The 18,054-nt window shown below is 37.2% G+C and overlaps 1 protein-coding gene across 1 annotated transcript; it reads right to left on the bottom strand.

Moving 5' to 3' along the window:
* Positions 1-4,677: 4,677 nt before the first annotated feature.
* LOC143384261 (vomeronasal type-1 receptor 4-like) lies at positions 4,678-7,942 on the bottom strand. The gene is made up of 2 exons (XM_076839306.1): positions 7,048-7,942; positions 4,678-4,703 (listed from the first exon to the last, which is right to left on the bottom strand). The coding sequence occupies exons 1-2, from the start codon at positions 7,940-7,942 to the stop codon at positions 4,678-4,680; spliced, it is 921 nt and encodes a 306-aa protein (XP_076695421.1).
* Between the last annotated feature and the right edge of the window lie 10,112 nt (positions 7,943-18,054).

The raw sequence follows: 18,054 nt of genomic DNA, 5'->3' as shown, positions 1-18,054 counted from the left end.
ATTGCTTTTTTTTTTTACTACAGAAGACCAAATCTATGATTGGAATGAAACCACAAAAGCCCCAAAAGCTTATTAAAAAATTAAAAGTGTGAGAGCACAGCTAGAGATGTCACACCTCTAACATCATACTATATAACAAAGACATTGTAATGAAAGCAGTATGGTAATGGCATAAATACAGACAGGGATACCAATGAAATAGAATGTGGAACACCCAGAACAGAGTCTCGCTTATATAGTTATCTACAGATGGCAAGAACATGCAAGGAACTCATAATACTCTCTTCAATAAGTGCATTTTGAAAAACCACACATCCAGATCCAACAAATGAGATTGTATCTTTTTCTTCTACAGTATATAAAAACCTCTTTCAAATGGATGAAAGACTGAAATGTGAAAACTGGCACCATATAACTCCTAAAAGAATGTGTGATAAAGGACTATGTTATTGTCCTTACAATGTTCTTTCTCCATAAGGCACCAAATTTTGGACTATAAGAAAAACTGAACAAGTGTAGCTACATTAAAATTAAAGGCTCCTGTGCACCAAAGGAGAAACCAGCAACATTTCCCCACTACTCTGTTTGTTTTATTGTTTGTTTTTCTTTTACTGTTTGTTAAAATACTTCTTATGATAAAAATACTTAAGATTTATCATCTTACCAAATATTTAAATGTACAGCACATTTCTGTTGACCATAGATACCTTGTTGTAAGGAAGCTTTCTAGAGCTTATTTATCCTGCTTGACTAAAACTTTATGCCCACTGATCAGAACTGCCTTCTTTCCATTCCCCTAGTTCCTGGCAGCCACTGTTGCTAAAAATCTAGCAAAATTAAGACACTATGAGTGGGAGAAAATTCCAGGAGGCAAGATATCCTATGGAAAGTTGATATCTTCATGACAGAAGAAGTTCAAGGGTAAAAATAGGAATAATCCCATTACAAGTGAGTGAAGCACTTGAATAAAATGTTCCCTAGAGGACATAGCTATGTGTAAAGGAGCTCCACATCACTAATCATGAGAGGAATGCAAATCCAAATGACATTGTCATATATCCTACGCTGTTAGGATAGTTCTGGAAGTTCAAAATATACCAGTTGGTGAGAATGTTAGGGAATATAATCTTGGTACATATTTTGGTAGGAAATTCATACAGTCATTAAAAAAAACATGGAATTTTTCTCAAACAATGAAAAACAGAAATAACATGTGATCACCAATCTTACATCAGGGTACAGAGCCAGAAGTCATCTGTACTCCCACACCATTGCAGCAATATTTACACAGCCACATGTGGAAATAAAAACCCTTTCATTTGCAACATCATGTATATGTCTGGAGGTTACCATGGTAGGTGCAGCATGCCAGACAGAGAACACCAAATGCTACACAATCTCAATTCTGTGCAAAACCTAAAGCTGTTGAAGTTAAGGAAGCAGAGAGTGAAAGGAGTCAGCCAGCAGGCAGTGTGGGGAAGTGGGAGAGAACCGTCACCAGGTTCAGATTTTCAGCTAAAGCATGAGTGAACCATGAAGACTGAGTGCAGAGCATGGTCAGTGTGTGTTTAAGGATGGCAACAATATATATACAAACATATACACTGTATACATACATACATGTACATACACATGAACTGTACATATACATGTATTACCCTGAATGTTAATGGCCTAATAAGCTCATCAATCCAAAGAAGTAGACTGGCAGATTGGATTTTTTAAAAAGACCCAGCAATATGCTGCTTACAAAAGACTCATCTCATAAAAAAGACATACACAGACATGAAAAGACATTAAGGTAAAAGGTTGGAAAAAAACATATCATACACATGGGACATGTAAACAAGCAGTGGTTTCCATCCTCATATCAAATAAAGTAGACTTGAAGCCAAAGTCAGTCAAAGGGGATAAAGAAGGCCATTGCAGACTGACTAAAGGAAACAGACACCAACAAGACATAACAGTTATAAATATATGTGCCCATAACTATGGAGCATCTGCATTCATCAAACAAACTCTTCTCAATCTCAAGAGTCAAGTAGATCACAAAACAATAATAGTGGGTAACATTAACACACCTCTTTCACAACAGGGTAGATCATGCAAAAAAAAAGCTAAACAAAACAAACAACAACAAAAAACTATAGAACTCAGTAATGCAATCAATAATTTAGATTTAACAGACATATATAGTTCATTTCATCTATCAATGAGGGAACACACTTTCTTCTCAGAAGCACATGGCTCCTTCTCTAAAATAGACCATATATTATGCCACAAAGCAACTCTCAGAAAATACAAAAAAAAAAGAATAAAATAAGAAATAAAGAAACTACCTGTATTCTATCAGATCATAGAATGAAACTAGGAATCAATGATAAAGTAAAAATAGAAGCTACTCCAACACCTGGAGACTAAATAACGTGATATTGAATGAACAATGGATAGCAGAAGACATCAGAGTGGAGATAAAAAATCCTAGAGGTAAATGAGAACACCAATACAGCATATCAAAATCTCTGGGTCACTATGAAGGCAGTGCTAAGAGGAAAATTTATTGCATTGAGCTCATTCATCAAAAGAATAAAAAAAGTTAACAAATGACAACATTACATCTCAAAGCCCTAGAAAAATAAAAACAAATTAACACCAAAAGTATTAGAAGACAGTAAATAATTAAAATCAGAGCTGAAATCAATAAATTTGAAAAATTTAAAAATTGACAAAACAAAAATTTCTTTGAAAAAAATAAAAATTGAAAAACTCTTAGCCACACTAATGAAGAAGGAAGAAAACTCAAATTATTAACATACATGGTGAAAAAGAAAATATCGCAACAGACATTATTAAAATACAGAAGACAATTAGAAATTATTTTGAAAACTTGTACTCCAATACAAAATAAAATCTTGATGATATTGACAAATTTCTAGAGACAAGTTCTACCCAAACAGAATCAGGGGGACATATACAATAAACACATTGATTTTAAACAATGAAATAGAAGACAGCATCAAAAGTCTATTAACAAAGAAAAGTCCAAAATCAGACAAATTCTCAGCAGAGTTCTATAAGACCGTCCAAGAAGAACTAATACCAATACTTCTCAAATTATTCCATGAAATAGAAAAGGAGGGAACCATTGCAAACTCATTCTATAAGACTAGCATCATCTTGATATCAAAATCAGACAAAAACACATGAAGGAAAGAAAACTTCAGACCAATATCCATGATGAACATAAATGCAAAAATTCTCAGTAAAATACTGGCCAATTGCATACAAAAACATAAAAAAGAGTGCACAGTGATTGAGTGGGGTTCATCCCAGGAATGAATGATTGGTTCAACATACAAAAATCAATAAATGTAATTCATCACATCAGTAGACTTAAGGGTAAGAAAAAGCATTCAACAAAATTCAGCACCACTTCATGATCAAAACACTAGAAAAACTAGGGATAATAGGAACATATCTCAACATTGCAAAAGCTATCTATGCTAAACCAAAGGCCAACATTATTCTAAATGGAGAACGATTGAAAGTATTCCCTTTAAAAACTGAAACAAAACAGAGATGCCTGCTTTCACTACTTCTATTAAGCACAGTCCTTGAAACTGTAGCCAGAGCAATCAGGCAGAAGAAAGAAATTAAAGGGATACAAATAAGAAAAGAAACTGTCACTGTTTGCCAATGACATGATTCTATACTTAGAGGATCTGAAAGGTTCTACCAGAAAAATAAAACTAAAAAATGAATTCAGCAAAGTGTCAGTATATAAAGTCAACAGTCATAAATCAAATGCACATCTGTACATCAGTGAGGAACCCTCTGAAAGAGAAATTAGGAAAACTACTTCATTTACAATAACCTCAAAAAATACTTGGGAATCAACTTAACTAAAGAGGTAAAAGGCCTCTACAATGAAAACTACAGAATGCTAAAGAAAGAAGTTAAAGAATACCTTAGAAGATGAAAGGATCTCCCCTGTTCTTAGATAGGAAGAATTAATATTACCAAAATGATCACACTATCAAAAGCACTATACAGATGCAATTCCAATCAAAATCCCAATGACATTCTTCAAAGAGATAGAAAAAGCAATCATGAAATTCATCTGGAAAAATGAGAGACCCATAATAGCCAAAGCAATACTTAGCAAGAAGAGTGAAGCAGGTTTACTACTTACAGATAGATAAGCAATGGACAGCAGAAGCTTAGGATGCATTCCAAGCTTGTCCTCAGCACTCATGAAGGCTCCTCACAGAGGTCTTAGTTTCATCTGAACGTGCTCCACTTACACCACAGCTGGAGGACCCAGAAAGTGGTACTCCCTGGGTTTTATGGCCTAGAATCACATGACTCACTAAACCCTTAAAGGGTGTCCTGATTCCAGGGAAAATTAGAGCAGAGGCTGTGCTGTTCCATCTAGTCCCTTCCTGTCTTATCGTGTTACCTTCTCAGCACACTCTACAGTTATCCTGAGAACTACAAATGAAAACGTGCACTGTGAAAGGGTTGTTCCAAGGCGACTTGGAGAATGGTCTGTAGTCACTCCTGAGGTTATGATGGGTTACATGGGGTTTAAAGATGGTACTAAGACAACGGATTGCCTGATCTCAAGAAAGGGGATGCTCAAATAATGTGGTTGACCTAGTGTATTTACATGGGCCCTTAATGCAGAAGGCACAGAGTGGCAGCTGAAGAGACAGTCAGAGATAAGAAGTATGAGAGGAATTTTTCATATTATTACTGACACTGAAAATGGTAAGTATGTGAGCATTTAGTATTAGTAGTAATAGTAGTAGCAGCAACAGTGTCAGGTATTGATTCCAGTGGTGCTTTACCACTGAGCTACTTTCCCATCACTCATTTTTATTTTGAGTAAGGATGTTGCAAAGTTACTTATGTTGAGGCTGACCTTGAAATTGTGATCCTCCTACCTCAGCCTCCCAGGCCACTTAGATTACAAGTGTACACCATTCTGCCCAGCTACATTTATTTATTTTTATCTGATTCTTTAAAAAATGTACATATTTATAAGGTACCACAGGATATTAGAATACAGTGTGCACATTTGTCAATCTTCAAATCAGAGTAAACATATTTATTTCCTCAAACAGCTAGAATAACTCATGGCAAAAACTCTCAAAATATTTTCTCAGACATTTTAAAATATAGAATATCTTATGACTAATCAGAAAAAAAATATTTAATGCAACATTTTCAGAACACGTTGAAATTCATTGTTTGCTTCTTTAAAAAGATTTAAATCACTATCAACACATATAAAAAGCTGATTCTGATAGTTTGCTGATGTAAATTCTCAAGATATGAATTGATGTCTTTGAAGAAAATGAAGAACTTCTCATAGGTTTTATATTAGCATACTATGTTTAACAGAATATAAATTATTAACTCTAAAAAAGGACATATCAAATGATATTTACTAAAATAGGAGAACCTACATGATGGAAATTCATACAAACGTTTGGTAAACTCTTTTATCAATATATCCTAATGCCAAGTAGGTATAAAACTTGACCCCTGAAGGCAGCATGACACACACACCAACAGAAATTCATATAATTATCATCAAATCACATTGTGAACCTGCATGAGAGTTGTCATCATGATACATTATATTTATGTTTTTCTGTTGCAAGAACCAAAACCTGAGTCTGGGTAACCTGACAAAGAAATTTGTTTCACTGAAGTTCTGGAGAGTGGAGAACAGTGTGCCAGCCTCCACTCAGCCTGGTGAGGGCCTCGCAGCAGATGGAATCACAATGCTGGGAGCACTTGCAGAAGAAGGACAAGGAGCAAGACAGTGGAGACAGCTGCACTTGCTGTAAGAAAACTCATTCTCGTGGGAGCTGATATGTTCCATGAGATCATCATTTATCCCCTCCAGGGTGACCTCCCAACCTCCTTCTACTTGCCTTCACTTCTCAAAGATTCCACCATCTCCAACACCATCACACTGGGGGCAAGGATTCCCACACATGGAACTTGGGGGAAAAATTCCAGTCATATCCATACCATAGCACTCATGTGTCAAGAGAGGAAGGACAAGTTATTTGATATTCCTGCAGTGGAATTCTATCACTGACCACATGCGAAAATACAAACTTTAATGTGTATCAAATTTTCAAAGTCAAATATAAAAGCATTCATGCTGAACAGTTCGCTTTATAGAAAGTAAAAAAAAAATGAAAGTGATCTATCTATCTAGATGTCACATGCTTGTCCCTCTTGAACATAATTATGGTACAGGCATGAAGACAAAGAAATTTGACAAAAAAATTGATAGGATTGTACTTCGATGCGTGGCTGAATGCAAGGCATAGTGTGTGTTCTTTATAAAATATAATTGAGCAATTTATGCCTGAATTGTACATAAGACCATTTTGAAGGTACATAACAGTAATTTAAAAACTATTTGTAATGATAAAAAACAGTACCTCATGTCATACATATAGATTCATAGTAGACAAATGAAAAATTCATTCAACATCTTCTAATAGAATAAGCCAGCAGAATAGCAAGAAAGTGTGAAAGTTGATTTTATGTGAAATCACTTTGAAATAGTTCCATAGTTATTGAATATAAAATTCACATCTGACACATAAAATTTTACGGAATCATCACTTGATGGAAAATAACAATCAAAGTGAAATGCATGCGCACATGCTCATATTCACAAATGCACATACAAACTCACATGCACACATTTATAACATATAAATGTAGGTGTGTAAACCACCACTCAGGTGATATGACTAATCCAATGCTTATATTTTTGTGGATAAGAATGAGTAAACAAGGGCTGGGGTTGTGGCTCAGTGGTAGAGCGCTTGCCTTGCATGTGTGAATCCCTAGGTTCGATCCCCAGCACGATGTAAATAAATGAATTAAATAAAGGTATCATGTCCATCTACAACTAAAAACAAATTTTAAAAAAAGAATGAGTAAAAAAGCATAAACTGTGCAAAACTTTACAGTTTACATGTTCATAAATTTGGGATTTAAAAATTTTTATACAGGCAAAACAGAGCCGGGATGCACTGGAGTATCTGCTCATGAGCAGGAAGGGGCTGACAGCTGGAAAACACCCAGCAACTATTGCAGCTGTGTTCACTAAGAACCTGCTGGGATTAGACAAAAGAGCCACACAACCCTGAAAGATGCAGGAAAGTGTGTACAAAGAGACAAAGGTGCTTACCAGGAGGAGAATGGTTTTGGTGGCCTTGGACTCGGGGGAGGCCCTGGGGGAGCTGGCCTTATGAACATGCTGCATTCTCTGCTTGTGCCTGTGCAGGATGAGTACCATGGAGCTGCTGGCCCAGAGCATGAGCCCCACACACAGGACTTCAGGGAATGTCACCAATGTTGCAAAGAGTGAGTCTATGGTTATGTCAGGACGGATGGCAGAACAGTATCCAAAATCTTTTAGGTCTGTTATTGTTGTGTTGCTCCATTTTCCAGTCATGTATATGAGAACAATAATATTTATAAGCATATACAGAATCCAGCTCAGGTGTATGGAGGATCCAATGTACCTGGGAGCTTTCACTTTAAGTCCTGCCCATCTAGAGTCCTTCGGGCTGATGGTGATGACCTGGAAGACACTCAGGAGACACATGGTCACAATGGACACACCCCTGCCCACCCTTAAAACATAGAAAAGCAGTTTGCATTTAATATTACCAAGGGAAAATTTGAAAATGAAAGATGCCATTGTCTGGGGAACTCCTCTACACAGGAGAGTTAACAAGTTGGCCACAATCAAGTGCTGAAGAATCAAGTCTGTGTGTCTTACCCTGCACCCAGTGAAGTAAAGGACCAGGTAATGGAGGAGAAGAGAGGAATTGCCCAGAGCTCCAACCACAGTCTGTGCCAGGAAGATGATGCCTACAGCCACATCACTGGCTGCCATCCTGCCAGTTCCCTGCTGTCCCATCCAGAGGGTCCTGCAGGGGAACAGAAGGCCTGGGCTGCACATGTCCTTTCAACCAAAACGCATCATTGCCCACTCTCCTGAGGTTCCACTGTGAAAATCTACTTAAAGTTTTTCGTTTACTAGGCTATTTCTAAATGATTTCTATACATTTTTAAAACATGAATGATGCACACTTTGCTGCTATGTAGGGAACACATGTGGTGAGACTTCGTGGATCTTCTGAACATAGGGTAGGTGCTGAGATACCTTTCTATAATGACCAGGAACTTGAACCTTCAGCGGTTAAGTGTCTATCCAAATTCAAGTCCTGATTAGCGACATGGAAAGGTCTTGCAATTGGCTGAGTGGAAACAGAGATTTCAGTGAACCACCATCCTAAAGGCTTTTCATCTCTGTTCTTCAAACAATCCAGTTGTATATTTACTTTTGTTTTTCAACATTCCTATTATATGCTAAATTCATAGTATTTTATAATTTCTTATTGTAATGTTTTGATGCTTATAATGACTATAGAATACTATAGGCTGATATCTATTATTAGGAAATACTTAGATATTTTAATATCTGCAGATGCACTGAGGGAACTAAAGCACTGCAGACAGCTGCCATGTGGTGATTTACGTGCAATAGGCAGAACTGACTCTCCATCAGGGGGGCTGTCCCGTGAGTCACATGGCTGTGTGTTAGGAATAAAGAACAACAGCACCTATCACAGGAATTTGTGACAACCTCATGCCATGCCAAGCTTCAGGACACAAGGCACCAACACCCGATAAGAGAGTGTAGAGTAGAAACAAAATGTTACTGATTTCAGATGATACATGCATGCGTTAGTTAACACCCGAGTTAAGCAAAACTGTTAGCAAATAGCAAGATTGGTGAGTGATATTACACTATGCAATGTGGCCTAGGTACAGACTGAAACCTTGTGCTTTTAAAAAACTGCAATAATTAATTTTCAATTTAGAGATCAAATTAGTAGATTTATTCTTTAGCACAGTTTTATGTTCATGTAAAACTGAGTGGAAGGTGAAGAGATCTTCCACGTGCCACCACCAAAATGCAGGTCTGCTCTGTGGTCATACCCTAAACCATGGTGCATTAGATACCATGCAGAGAATGTTTTTAAACAGATGTCTGGCAGATGTCTATCACCCTGCTGGAATACCCAGGATAATCTAGCTCCTTGCTTACCAGGCTAAGATGTAAGTAGCCTCACCATTCCATAGAGCACTGATGGTTTCAGGACTGTCTGCATTAACTGCACCATGCCCAGAGTCACAGAAAACATTCAGCTCAAGCATCACCATCAATCACTTCCCACACAGGGCTAGAGGATTCCTGTGAACTTTCTACTCCATACAACAGGCTCGGAGAGACTCTTGGTCCATCTCTAGAATCCAGGCTAGGATTCTTATCATGGAGGCTGAACAGGAGACTGATTTTAAAACAATCTCCTTCTGCACCTTGAGAATCAGTTTTCAGTTTTACTTGGATTAAACCACACCAATCACTGTCAGTGAGGATCACCTTAGTTAAATTAGGAGCCATAAGTAAGGAACTGGGGCTGGGGGTGGAAACCCATTTATATTTTCTGTCTTGAGTCCATTCTTCAGTAACTGTTCTACTTTCTCGGTGGCTCTGAAATGCTGTTGTATTCAACCCAGAGTTCCCTGTTCTTCCGTGATCACTTACCCAGACTCCTGAGATGGTCTTTTCTCCCAGATGCTGCTCTCTCACTTCCCTTGCCTTACTCACCAGGCTTTCTCTGTACCAGGATGGTGACCCCAGTGCAGAGGCCTCTGTGAATAAGACACCTACTGCAAGAGGCTGCCAGCTTTTGAGATATGGGTCTCAGACTCTGTGACCTCCCCTCCCCTCAGACCTGCTGTCGTCACTGTGCCTCTAGTAGCAATGGACATACAGGTTTGGGAATTTGAGGGCACTGCGGAAAACTGTCTTCCCAAGGGACACTTACCAAAGACAATTATAAGTTTTCTCATAACCTGTCTTAAGGGGATCCAGGTGTTTGGAGAGGCCCTTACTTATCCACGGTCCCTGAAGGTGGAGAGGATCTCACTTGGAAGGGGCAGGAAACACTGATGTGAAGGACTGGCAGTGAGCTGTGCATATCCTGTTGGATTCCTTGCTTCCCTGAGAAATATTCTACCCCAAACCAAGTGACATCCTGTGCTTCATTTTCCTGAGTGGCACCATCATTGAAGGTATTAGCAGAGAAACGGAATGAGTGAAAATACCTGGGAAGGGTTTTCAAAGATTCACAGGTAAAAACAGAACATGATGCTGATACTTCACCTAGGATGCTATTGGACGCTTCTACACAAAAAACAAGTCAGGTTATTTGGACTCACTTGCATAATTTAATGACTGTATCTAAATTTTTAGCAAAATGTAATTTTACCCCCATTGGCCCCTATTGGTGACAGGAAGGAGACAGATCAACACCCAAAGCAGAAACAGAGAAGCTTGAGAAGTTTTCCACATACATAAAAACCCCAGGATAAGATTGTTTAGTAGGATGTTTGTATAGATCAGATGAGCAGTCCTAGTTACTTAAGAATATCAAATGGTGCTGAGCGTGGTGGTGCAGGCTGTGACCCCAGTGCCTCACGAGGCTGACGCAGTAGGATCTTGAGTTCAAAGCCAGCCTCCATCAAATTGAAGCACTAAGCAACTCAGTAAGAACATGTCTCTAAATAAAATACAAAATAGGGCTGGTGATATAGCTCTGTGGCTGAGTACCACTGAGTTCAATCCCCAGGACCCCCCAGAAAATCAAATAGTTACCTTTAAAAATTGTGCACCATTTTTTATGTGCAGGATTTTCAGTAATTAGTGCTTTGTTGCTCTGGTAAGAAACGGAAAGTGTTTGTTGAAATTGACTCTGTTTTTTATTTATTTTATTCTAATTAGTTATAAATGACAGCAGAATCCATGACACTTCATATTACATATGTAGAGCACAATTTTTCATATCTCTGGTTGTATACAAAGTATAGTCACACCATTCATGTCTTCATACATGTGCTTAGGGTAATGATGTCAATCTCATTCCACCATATTTTCTACCCCAATGCCCCTCCCTTCCCCTCCGATCCTTTTGCCCTATCTAGAGTTTATCTATTCCACCCAAGATCCCCACCTACCTCCATTATAAATCAGCATCCTTATATCAGAGAAAACGTTCATCATTCGTTTTTTGGAGGGATTGGCTAACTTCACTTAGCACTATATTCTCCAACTCCATCGGTTTACCTGCAAATGCCATGATTTTATTCTCTTTTAATTCTGAGTAATATTCCATTGTGTATATATGCCAAGGTTTTTCTATCCATTCATCTATTGAAGGTATATGTGTTGGTTCCACAATTTAGTTATTGTGAAATGTGTTGCTATAAACATTGATGTGACTGAATCTCTGTAGTATGTTGTTTTTAAGACCTTTGGATATAAACTGAGGAGTGGGATAGCTGGGTCAAATGATGGTTCCATTTCAAGTTTTCTAAAGATTTTTCATACTGCTATCCATATTGACTGAGCCAATTTGCAGTCCCACCAGCAATGTATGAGTGTACCTTTTTCCCTACATCCTCGCCAACACTTATTGTTGTTTGCATTCTTGATAACTGCTATTCTGACAGGAGTGAGATGAAATCTTAGAATAGTTTTGATTTGCATTTCTCTAATTGCTAGAGATGCTAAACATATATATTTCTTCTGAGAAGTGTCTGTTCAGTTCCTTAGCCCATTTATTGATTGGGTTATTTGTGTTAAGGTTTTTGAGTGATTTATATATCCTAGAGATTAGTGCTGTATCTGATGTGCTTGTGGTAAAGATTTGTTTCTCTTCTGTAGGCTCTGTATTCACCTCACTGATTGTTTCTTTTGCTGAGAAGCAACTTTTTAGTTAGAATCCATCCCATTTTTTGATTTTTGGTTTTAATTCTTGCACTATAGGAGTCTTATTAAGGAAGTTGGGCCTAATCTGACATGATGGAGATTTGGGCCTACTTTTTCTTCCATTAGGCACAGAGTCTCTTGTTTAATTCCTAGGTTCTTGATCCACTTTGAGTTTTGTGCATGATGAGAAATAGAGGTTTAATTGCATTTTGTTCCATGTGGATTTCCAGTTTTCTAAGCACCTTTTGTTTAAGATACTATCTTTTCTTCAATATATTTTTTGGTGCCTTTGTCTAATATTAGATAACTGTAGTTATGTGAGTTAATCTCTGTGTCTTCTATTCTGTACCATTGGTCTACAGGTATATTTGGGTGCTGATATCATGTCATTTTTGTTACTATTGCACTATAGTATAATTTAAGGTCTGCAATAGTAATGCCACCAGCTTCACTCTTCTTGCTAGGGATTGCTTTAGCTATTCTGGGTTTCTGATTTTTCCAGATGAATTTCATGATTGTTTTTTCTACTTCTATGAGGAATTTCATTGGGATTTTCATTGAGATTGCTTTGAATCTGTATAGTGCTTTTGGTAGTATGGTCTTTTTGACAATATAAATTCTGTCTATCCAAGAACAAGGTAGATCTTTCCATCTTCTAATGTCTTCCTTAATTTCTTTGTTTAGCGTTTTTAGTTTTCATTGTAGAGGTCTTTCACCTCTAATTGATTCCAAGTATTTTTTTTTCTTGGATTTTATTTTGAGTCTATTGTAAATGGCGTGCTTTTCCTAGTTTCTCTTTTGAGGATTTGTCACTGATATATGGGAATGCCTTTGATTTTTAGGTGTTGATTTTAAATCCTGCTACTTTGCTGAATTCATTTATTAGCTCTAGAAGATTTCTGGTAAAATGTTTTGGGTCTTCTAGGATAGAATCATATTGTTGGCAGAGAGTGATATTTTATGTTCTTCTTTTTCTATTCATATCCCTTTAATTTCCTCCATCTGTCTAATTGCTTTGGCCAGTGTTTCAAGAACTATGTTAAATAGAAGTGGTGAAAAAGGGCATCCTGTCTTGTTCCAGTTTTTAGAGGGAATGCTTTCAATTTTTCTTCATTGAGAATGATGTTGGCCTGGGGCCTGGCATAGATAGCTTTTACAATGTGGAGATATTCTCCTGTTATCCCTAGTTTTTCTAATGTTTTGAACATGAAGGGGTGCTGTATTTGTCAAATGTTTTCTCTGCATCTCTTGAGATAATCATTTGATTTTTTGTCTTTGAGTTTATTGATGTGATGAATTACATACATCGATTTCCATATTTTGAGCCAACCTTGATCTCTGGGATGAACCCTACTTGATTGTGGTGCACAATCTTTTTGATGTTTTTGTATTTGATTTGCCACAGATTTACTTGTCAACTATACCTTGGGGGAGCAGGGCAGTGGGTAAGACTCTATATCATCTCCCCAGATCCTAAAACCAGGCTGGGGCTGATTGCCTTCTGTTGGATTTCCCTAGGGGTGTGTCCTGAAATGCACACTCTGTTCCTCTCTTGCCAGGTCTGAAGCAGGGCCAGCTGTCACTCACTCTCCACTGGGGAGTGCTCAGAGAGGGAGGTGAGGCAGGTGGAGCATCTGGAGTGCTTGGTGGGCAGTCGGCTGGCCCAATGGACAAGGGGCCCCATCAGCTAGGGGCAGAGCTGTAGAGGAGCCCTCACAGTTATCAGTAGTGCTCAGAACTTCCCATTGCTGCCCACGCTCTCCTAGCCACTCACTGCACCTCATCCTCAGTGTTGAAGGTGGCTCAGGAGGAAGAGGACTCTTGGCCAGTGGGCCACCAACTGTTTATACAATACATTTTCTGTCCCCCATGGAAAAACAGAAAGCCTTCACTGCTGTGCCCCACTGGGGAAGAAGAATACATATACAGGGGAAATGGAATTTCTTAACCCTGAATTCTGGCTATTTTTGTTTGTTTGTTTGTTTTACTCCTCAGTGGGGAGTTGTCAAAAATCTAAGCTTTTGCAAGAGATTAAGATTAAAAACCTCCTATTCTGCAGTCTTTGCTAAATCACTCCACCTAAAGTGTTATATTGTAAAAATGTCAAAACAAACAAAAAGACAAAACACAAAGAAACACTTCCACTGTGTTTGTGGTGGGATTTTAAAATTTTGAGGTATTAAATTTCTTTAGGAGCAAGTACTAGCTGTGGAGGAGACTTAAGCTCTAATATTATTGAGAACATTTTAGAAGAGAAAGAAATGAAAATAATCAAAATTGACGTTGTCTTTTTGACTTATCAGAAACATCTGAGGCTCTTTCTGGTATTATAAGAGAAAAGAATTTTTATCTTCCTTTATACTTTTTGAAGCTATTGCTCATCTGATACTACCCCACCTTTCCAGAATTAAAAAAAAAACCCTTCTGCTAAAAATATCAAAACAAACTGAAAAGCAGGTTTGAAAGTCGAAAGCTTCCAGATTATAAGAGAACCACTAGGAAATGACAGTTTATGTCCTAAAATCTAATTTTGTATTTTTAGCTTTTGTATTTTTTCCATGGAAAAATAAATTCTATGCATTTTGAATTGAGGCATCCTGCACTTGTTTGTCACTTGTTTTCTGATAAATGGCAATTAAAAAAAACTAAGTAATATGTGAATGTCTAATTCAGATTGTTTGGGTAGTTCTAAGTGGGTGCTATGATGCAGAAGCAGCATTTTGAATAATTTTTCAAGTAATACTGTCCATATACAGTGATTCAGTTTTGTACCAGCTGTGATGTGCTTACCATGTGGTTGATCGCAAGGAAACTTTCACACAATGCCCATATTTGGTGATTTTCCAATCAGGCTAAGCATACCTATTTCACAGTATATTTTATTACATTTAGAAATGTTTTCTCTCCACTTTGTATTGAATTTTTTGTACAGGGAGTCATTGTTTGTCATCAGTGGACACTCAATTTCCACTCAACCATTAGTTTAAAAAGTTGTCCTTTATCCAGTGCAACTTCTTGGCACTGCTGTGGAAGGTCAGTTAGTTGGCTATGGAGGCCTGGGCCCACTTCTGGGCTCTCTTTTCTGGCCCACTGGTCTGTGTGTCTGACGTTTTGCCAACACCTGGCTGTACTGATTTCTACAGCTTTGCAGTGTATTTTGAAGTCAAGTTGCGTCAGGCTATCTGCTTTGTTCTTTTTACTCATAATTGCTTTGGGTATTCTGGTACTCTCTGGATTCAAATAATTTTTAAAATTATTTTTAATAGTTATGTGAAGTCCAATTGATATTTTCATAGAGTTTGAATTGTATCTGTAGATCATCAAAATATCGTGGACACCTTAACTAAATTCATTTTTCCCAATCTATGTATATAGGATGTCTTTCCACAAATTGTCTCTTCTTTATTTTTTAAAATTCATGTTTTAAAGTTTTCACCTCTTTGGTCAAATTTATTATGAGACAATTTTTATAGCTATCAGAATGATATTGCTTTCTTGATTTCCATTTCATATAATTTTACTACTCAGTTTTGTGTGTTGATTCACATGCAGAAACTAAAATTGTTTATTAGCTCTTGCTGGGAGCCATTAGCCAAGTAGGTATGACAATTTCCTTGCCAGCGTACCCCCATGTTTCTTAGTGGAAGGACTCCTGGAAGGTGACCTTGCTCAAGGACCAGGGCGGATCCGTATTTAGGGTGTTCCCGGTTTAGGATAATCCGAGTTTAGGGCATTCCTGGTTTAGGAAGATTATTCTTGCCGGGAATAGGGCGTATCCTGCTGCCTGAGTTCCCCTTGAGTTCTCACGGGATTCAGACAGTATTTTTGGGAGACAGAAGCCCAGTGGAGTGGTGGATTTGGGCAGAGAACGTGGATTTCCCCAGAACATGTTTGTAGAGGGCCGGTGTGAGATCGGGAATAAAGAATTGCTGTTTGAATCTACAAAGCTGTGAGTGGCTCGTGATTTGTGCCCAGCCAGATTGCGGCATCTGGTGACCCGTGCGGGGCACGCCTGAAGCTTGGGGGTAAGTGAAATCGCTCGCCCCTGAGGGAAGGCGAGAGAATGGGTGACCATTTCAAAAAACATTGTGTTCCTGTTTTGATTTATTTTGTTTTTATTTCAAGTTGCCTGTTCCTAGAACTTTCTCAGGCAAACTGGGGAAAATGGTTGACTCAAAGTTTGAAGTTGTTCGCGTCCGAGGAAGAGAAATTGTTAGAGGAAGGAGGCACCCCAGTAAGACCAAGAACAGTTAGGGCATATGTTGATATAATACAAAAATGTAGCCCATGACTTTTTAAAGACGAGTTATTAAGTATATTAATGGGACCATCATGGTATCCTGTAGATGGATTTTTCTTCAACAAGAAAGAGATGGTTAGTTCTGTTTACTACACTTATCTAAGATCTTGGTTTTTACAGACATCTGATTAATTTACAAAGCTAAAGTGTTAAAATATCAACCACTAAATATAAAATCAAGTGTTCTTTACTTATTAAGTTACATAAGGTAATATATTTAAACATTATGTGTGTTTTCATAAATTGGTAAATGGAAAAAAGGTTTAATATTGCTTTGGTCTGTGTCTTTGCTGAAACAAGGTTACTAAGTGTTAAGATTCTATCAGGTGTAATTTATATACAAAGAGTATAAGAAGTTTCAGTTGGGTTTCAATTACAGTATTATAGTACCATAAAAACATGAAAGTATTTCATCCTATTAAAGTGGAGTAATTTGTCTAAATCAGAAATTTTATAAGAGTTGTTTCAAAATGTGAATTTATAAAAAGGGTTAACAGTTAAAAAAGAGATAGAAAAAGATTCAAGATGTGGAAATATATTTTAATATAAGAGGATAATGGAAAAAGAAGTGTTTCTAGATGAGATAATCTCTGTGTGGTAAAGTAAAAAGTTGTAAAATGCCATTTAAAAAGATTTTGAGGAAACTCCACTTACTTTAAAAGCTTGAGAAAGGAAGAAAGAAGAAAAACGGTATTTGTACATGGCAGATTGAGACAAAGCTTCTTAATGGAGTAAAAAAGGCCTTTGGTTGAAGGGCAGCCATGTAAACTAATATTAAGCGATTTAAACAGAATCTAAGCCTCATTTAAAAGAGTGAAGCTATAGGTGGTAAAAAAAAGTACATTTAAAAGTACAGAATAGATGATAATCGGAAGGCTTTAAAAGGTTAAATTGAAGGTGGTTAAGATGCCTTCATGATGGAGGAAAAAAAAACATGAAAATGGGAAGATAATAGGATAAAAGATATTTAGATAAAGAAGATTAAAAATTTGAAGTGAAAAACTTTAAATACAGAAGTATAGAAAGTTAAAAAGAAAAAAAGATAGAAAAGATGACGGAAGATAAAAAAGATGTAGGAAGACAAAAATTAGAAAATGGTTGAAAATGTCAAGTAAGGTATTTCAGATAGAAAATACAAAAAGCTAAGACAACTATTAGATACAGACATGTACTTATTAAAGCAAAAAGAGGGAATTGAAAAGGGGTATATATCCCCCAAAGATAAACTTAAAATAACCCTTTTTACTCTAAACTTTTTAAATTTGGATTCATCAGGACTTAGTGCTGCGGAAAGGCATATGTATCCAAAAAATGTACATAAGCCTAAGGTAATTTGGAAAGATATTCTAACAGGACAATGGAAAGGTCCTGACCCAGTGATTGTCTGGAGTCGGGGCTCTGTTTGTGTGTTTCCACAGGGAGAACAGCAGCCGATTTGGATTCCAGAGAGATTAACTAAAACAATTTCTACAGATCAAAAAGAAGATGATTTGACTCAAATCCATAACAGCTGATATCCAGAACTCCAGCTTGGCCATTCTTACATCTGCGACAGTGATTAACCAGAATGCTTTTTTCAATATCTATTTTATTATTGCATTTTTCCACATCATAAGGTTCTATTTTTACTTTTTGAGCTCATACAAACCTAGGTTAATGTTTTTCTGATCAGTTTTATTTTTTGACTGTGGAGTTTTTAAACATTGCAATGGAGATTTCACCTAGGTAAAGCTACAAGGCCTTTATTATTGTCTTATGTGTTGTACTCTTGTGTTTTGTGTTGTATGTCTGTGTGTGCATATGTCCATATTTCATATATGAGGAGCGCTCTTGAAAAATGGATCCAAATTATTATTTTTTTATTCAC

This window comes from Callospermophilus lateralis, chromosome 18 (genome assembly GCF_048772815.1).
Source record: "Callospermophilus lateralis isolate mCalLat2 chromosome 18, mCalLat2.hap1, whole genome shotgun sequence".
Lineage (NCBI taxonomy): Eukaryota > Metazoa > Chordata > Mammalia > Rodentia > Sciuridae > Callospermophilus > Callospermophilus lateralis.
This window is presented reverse-complemented; position numbering and strand designations above follow the sequence as displayed.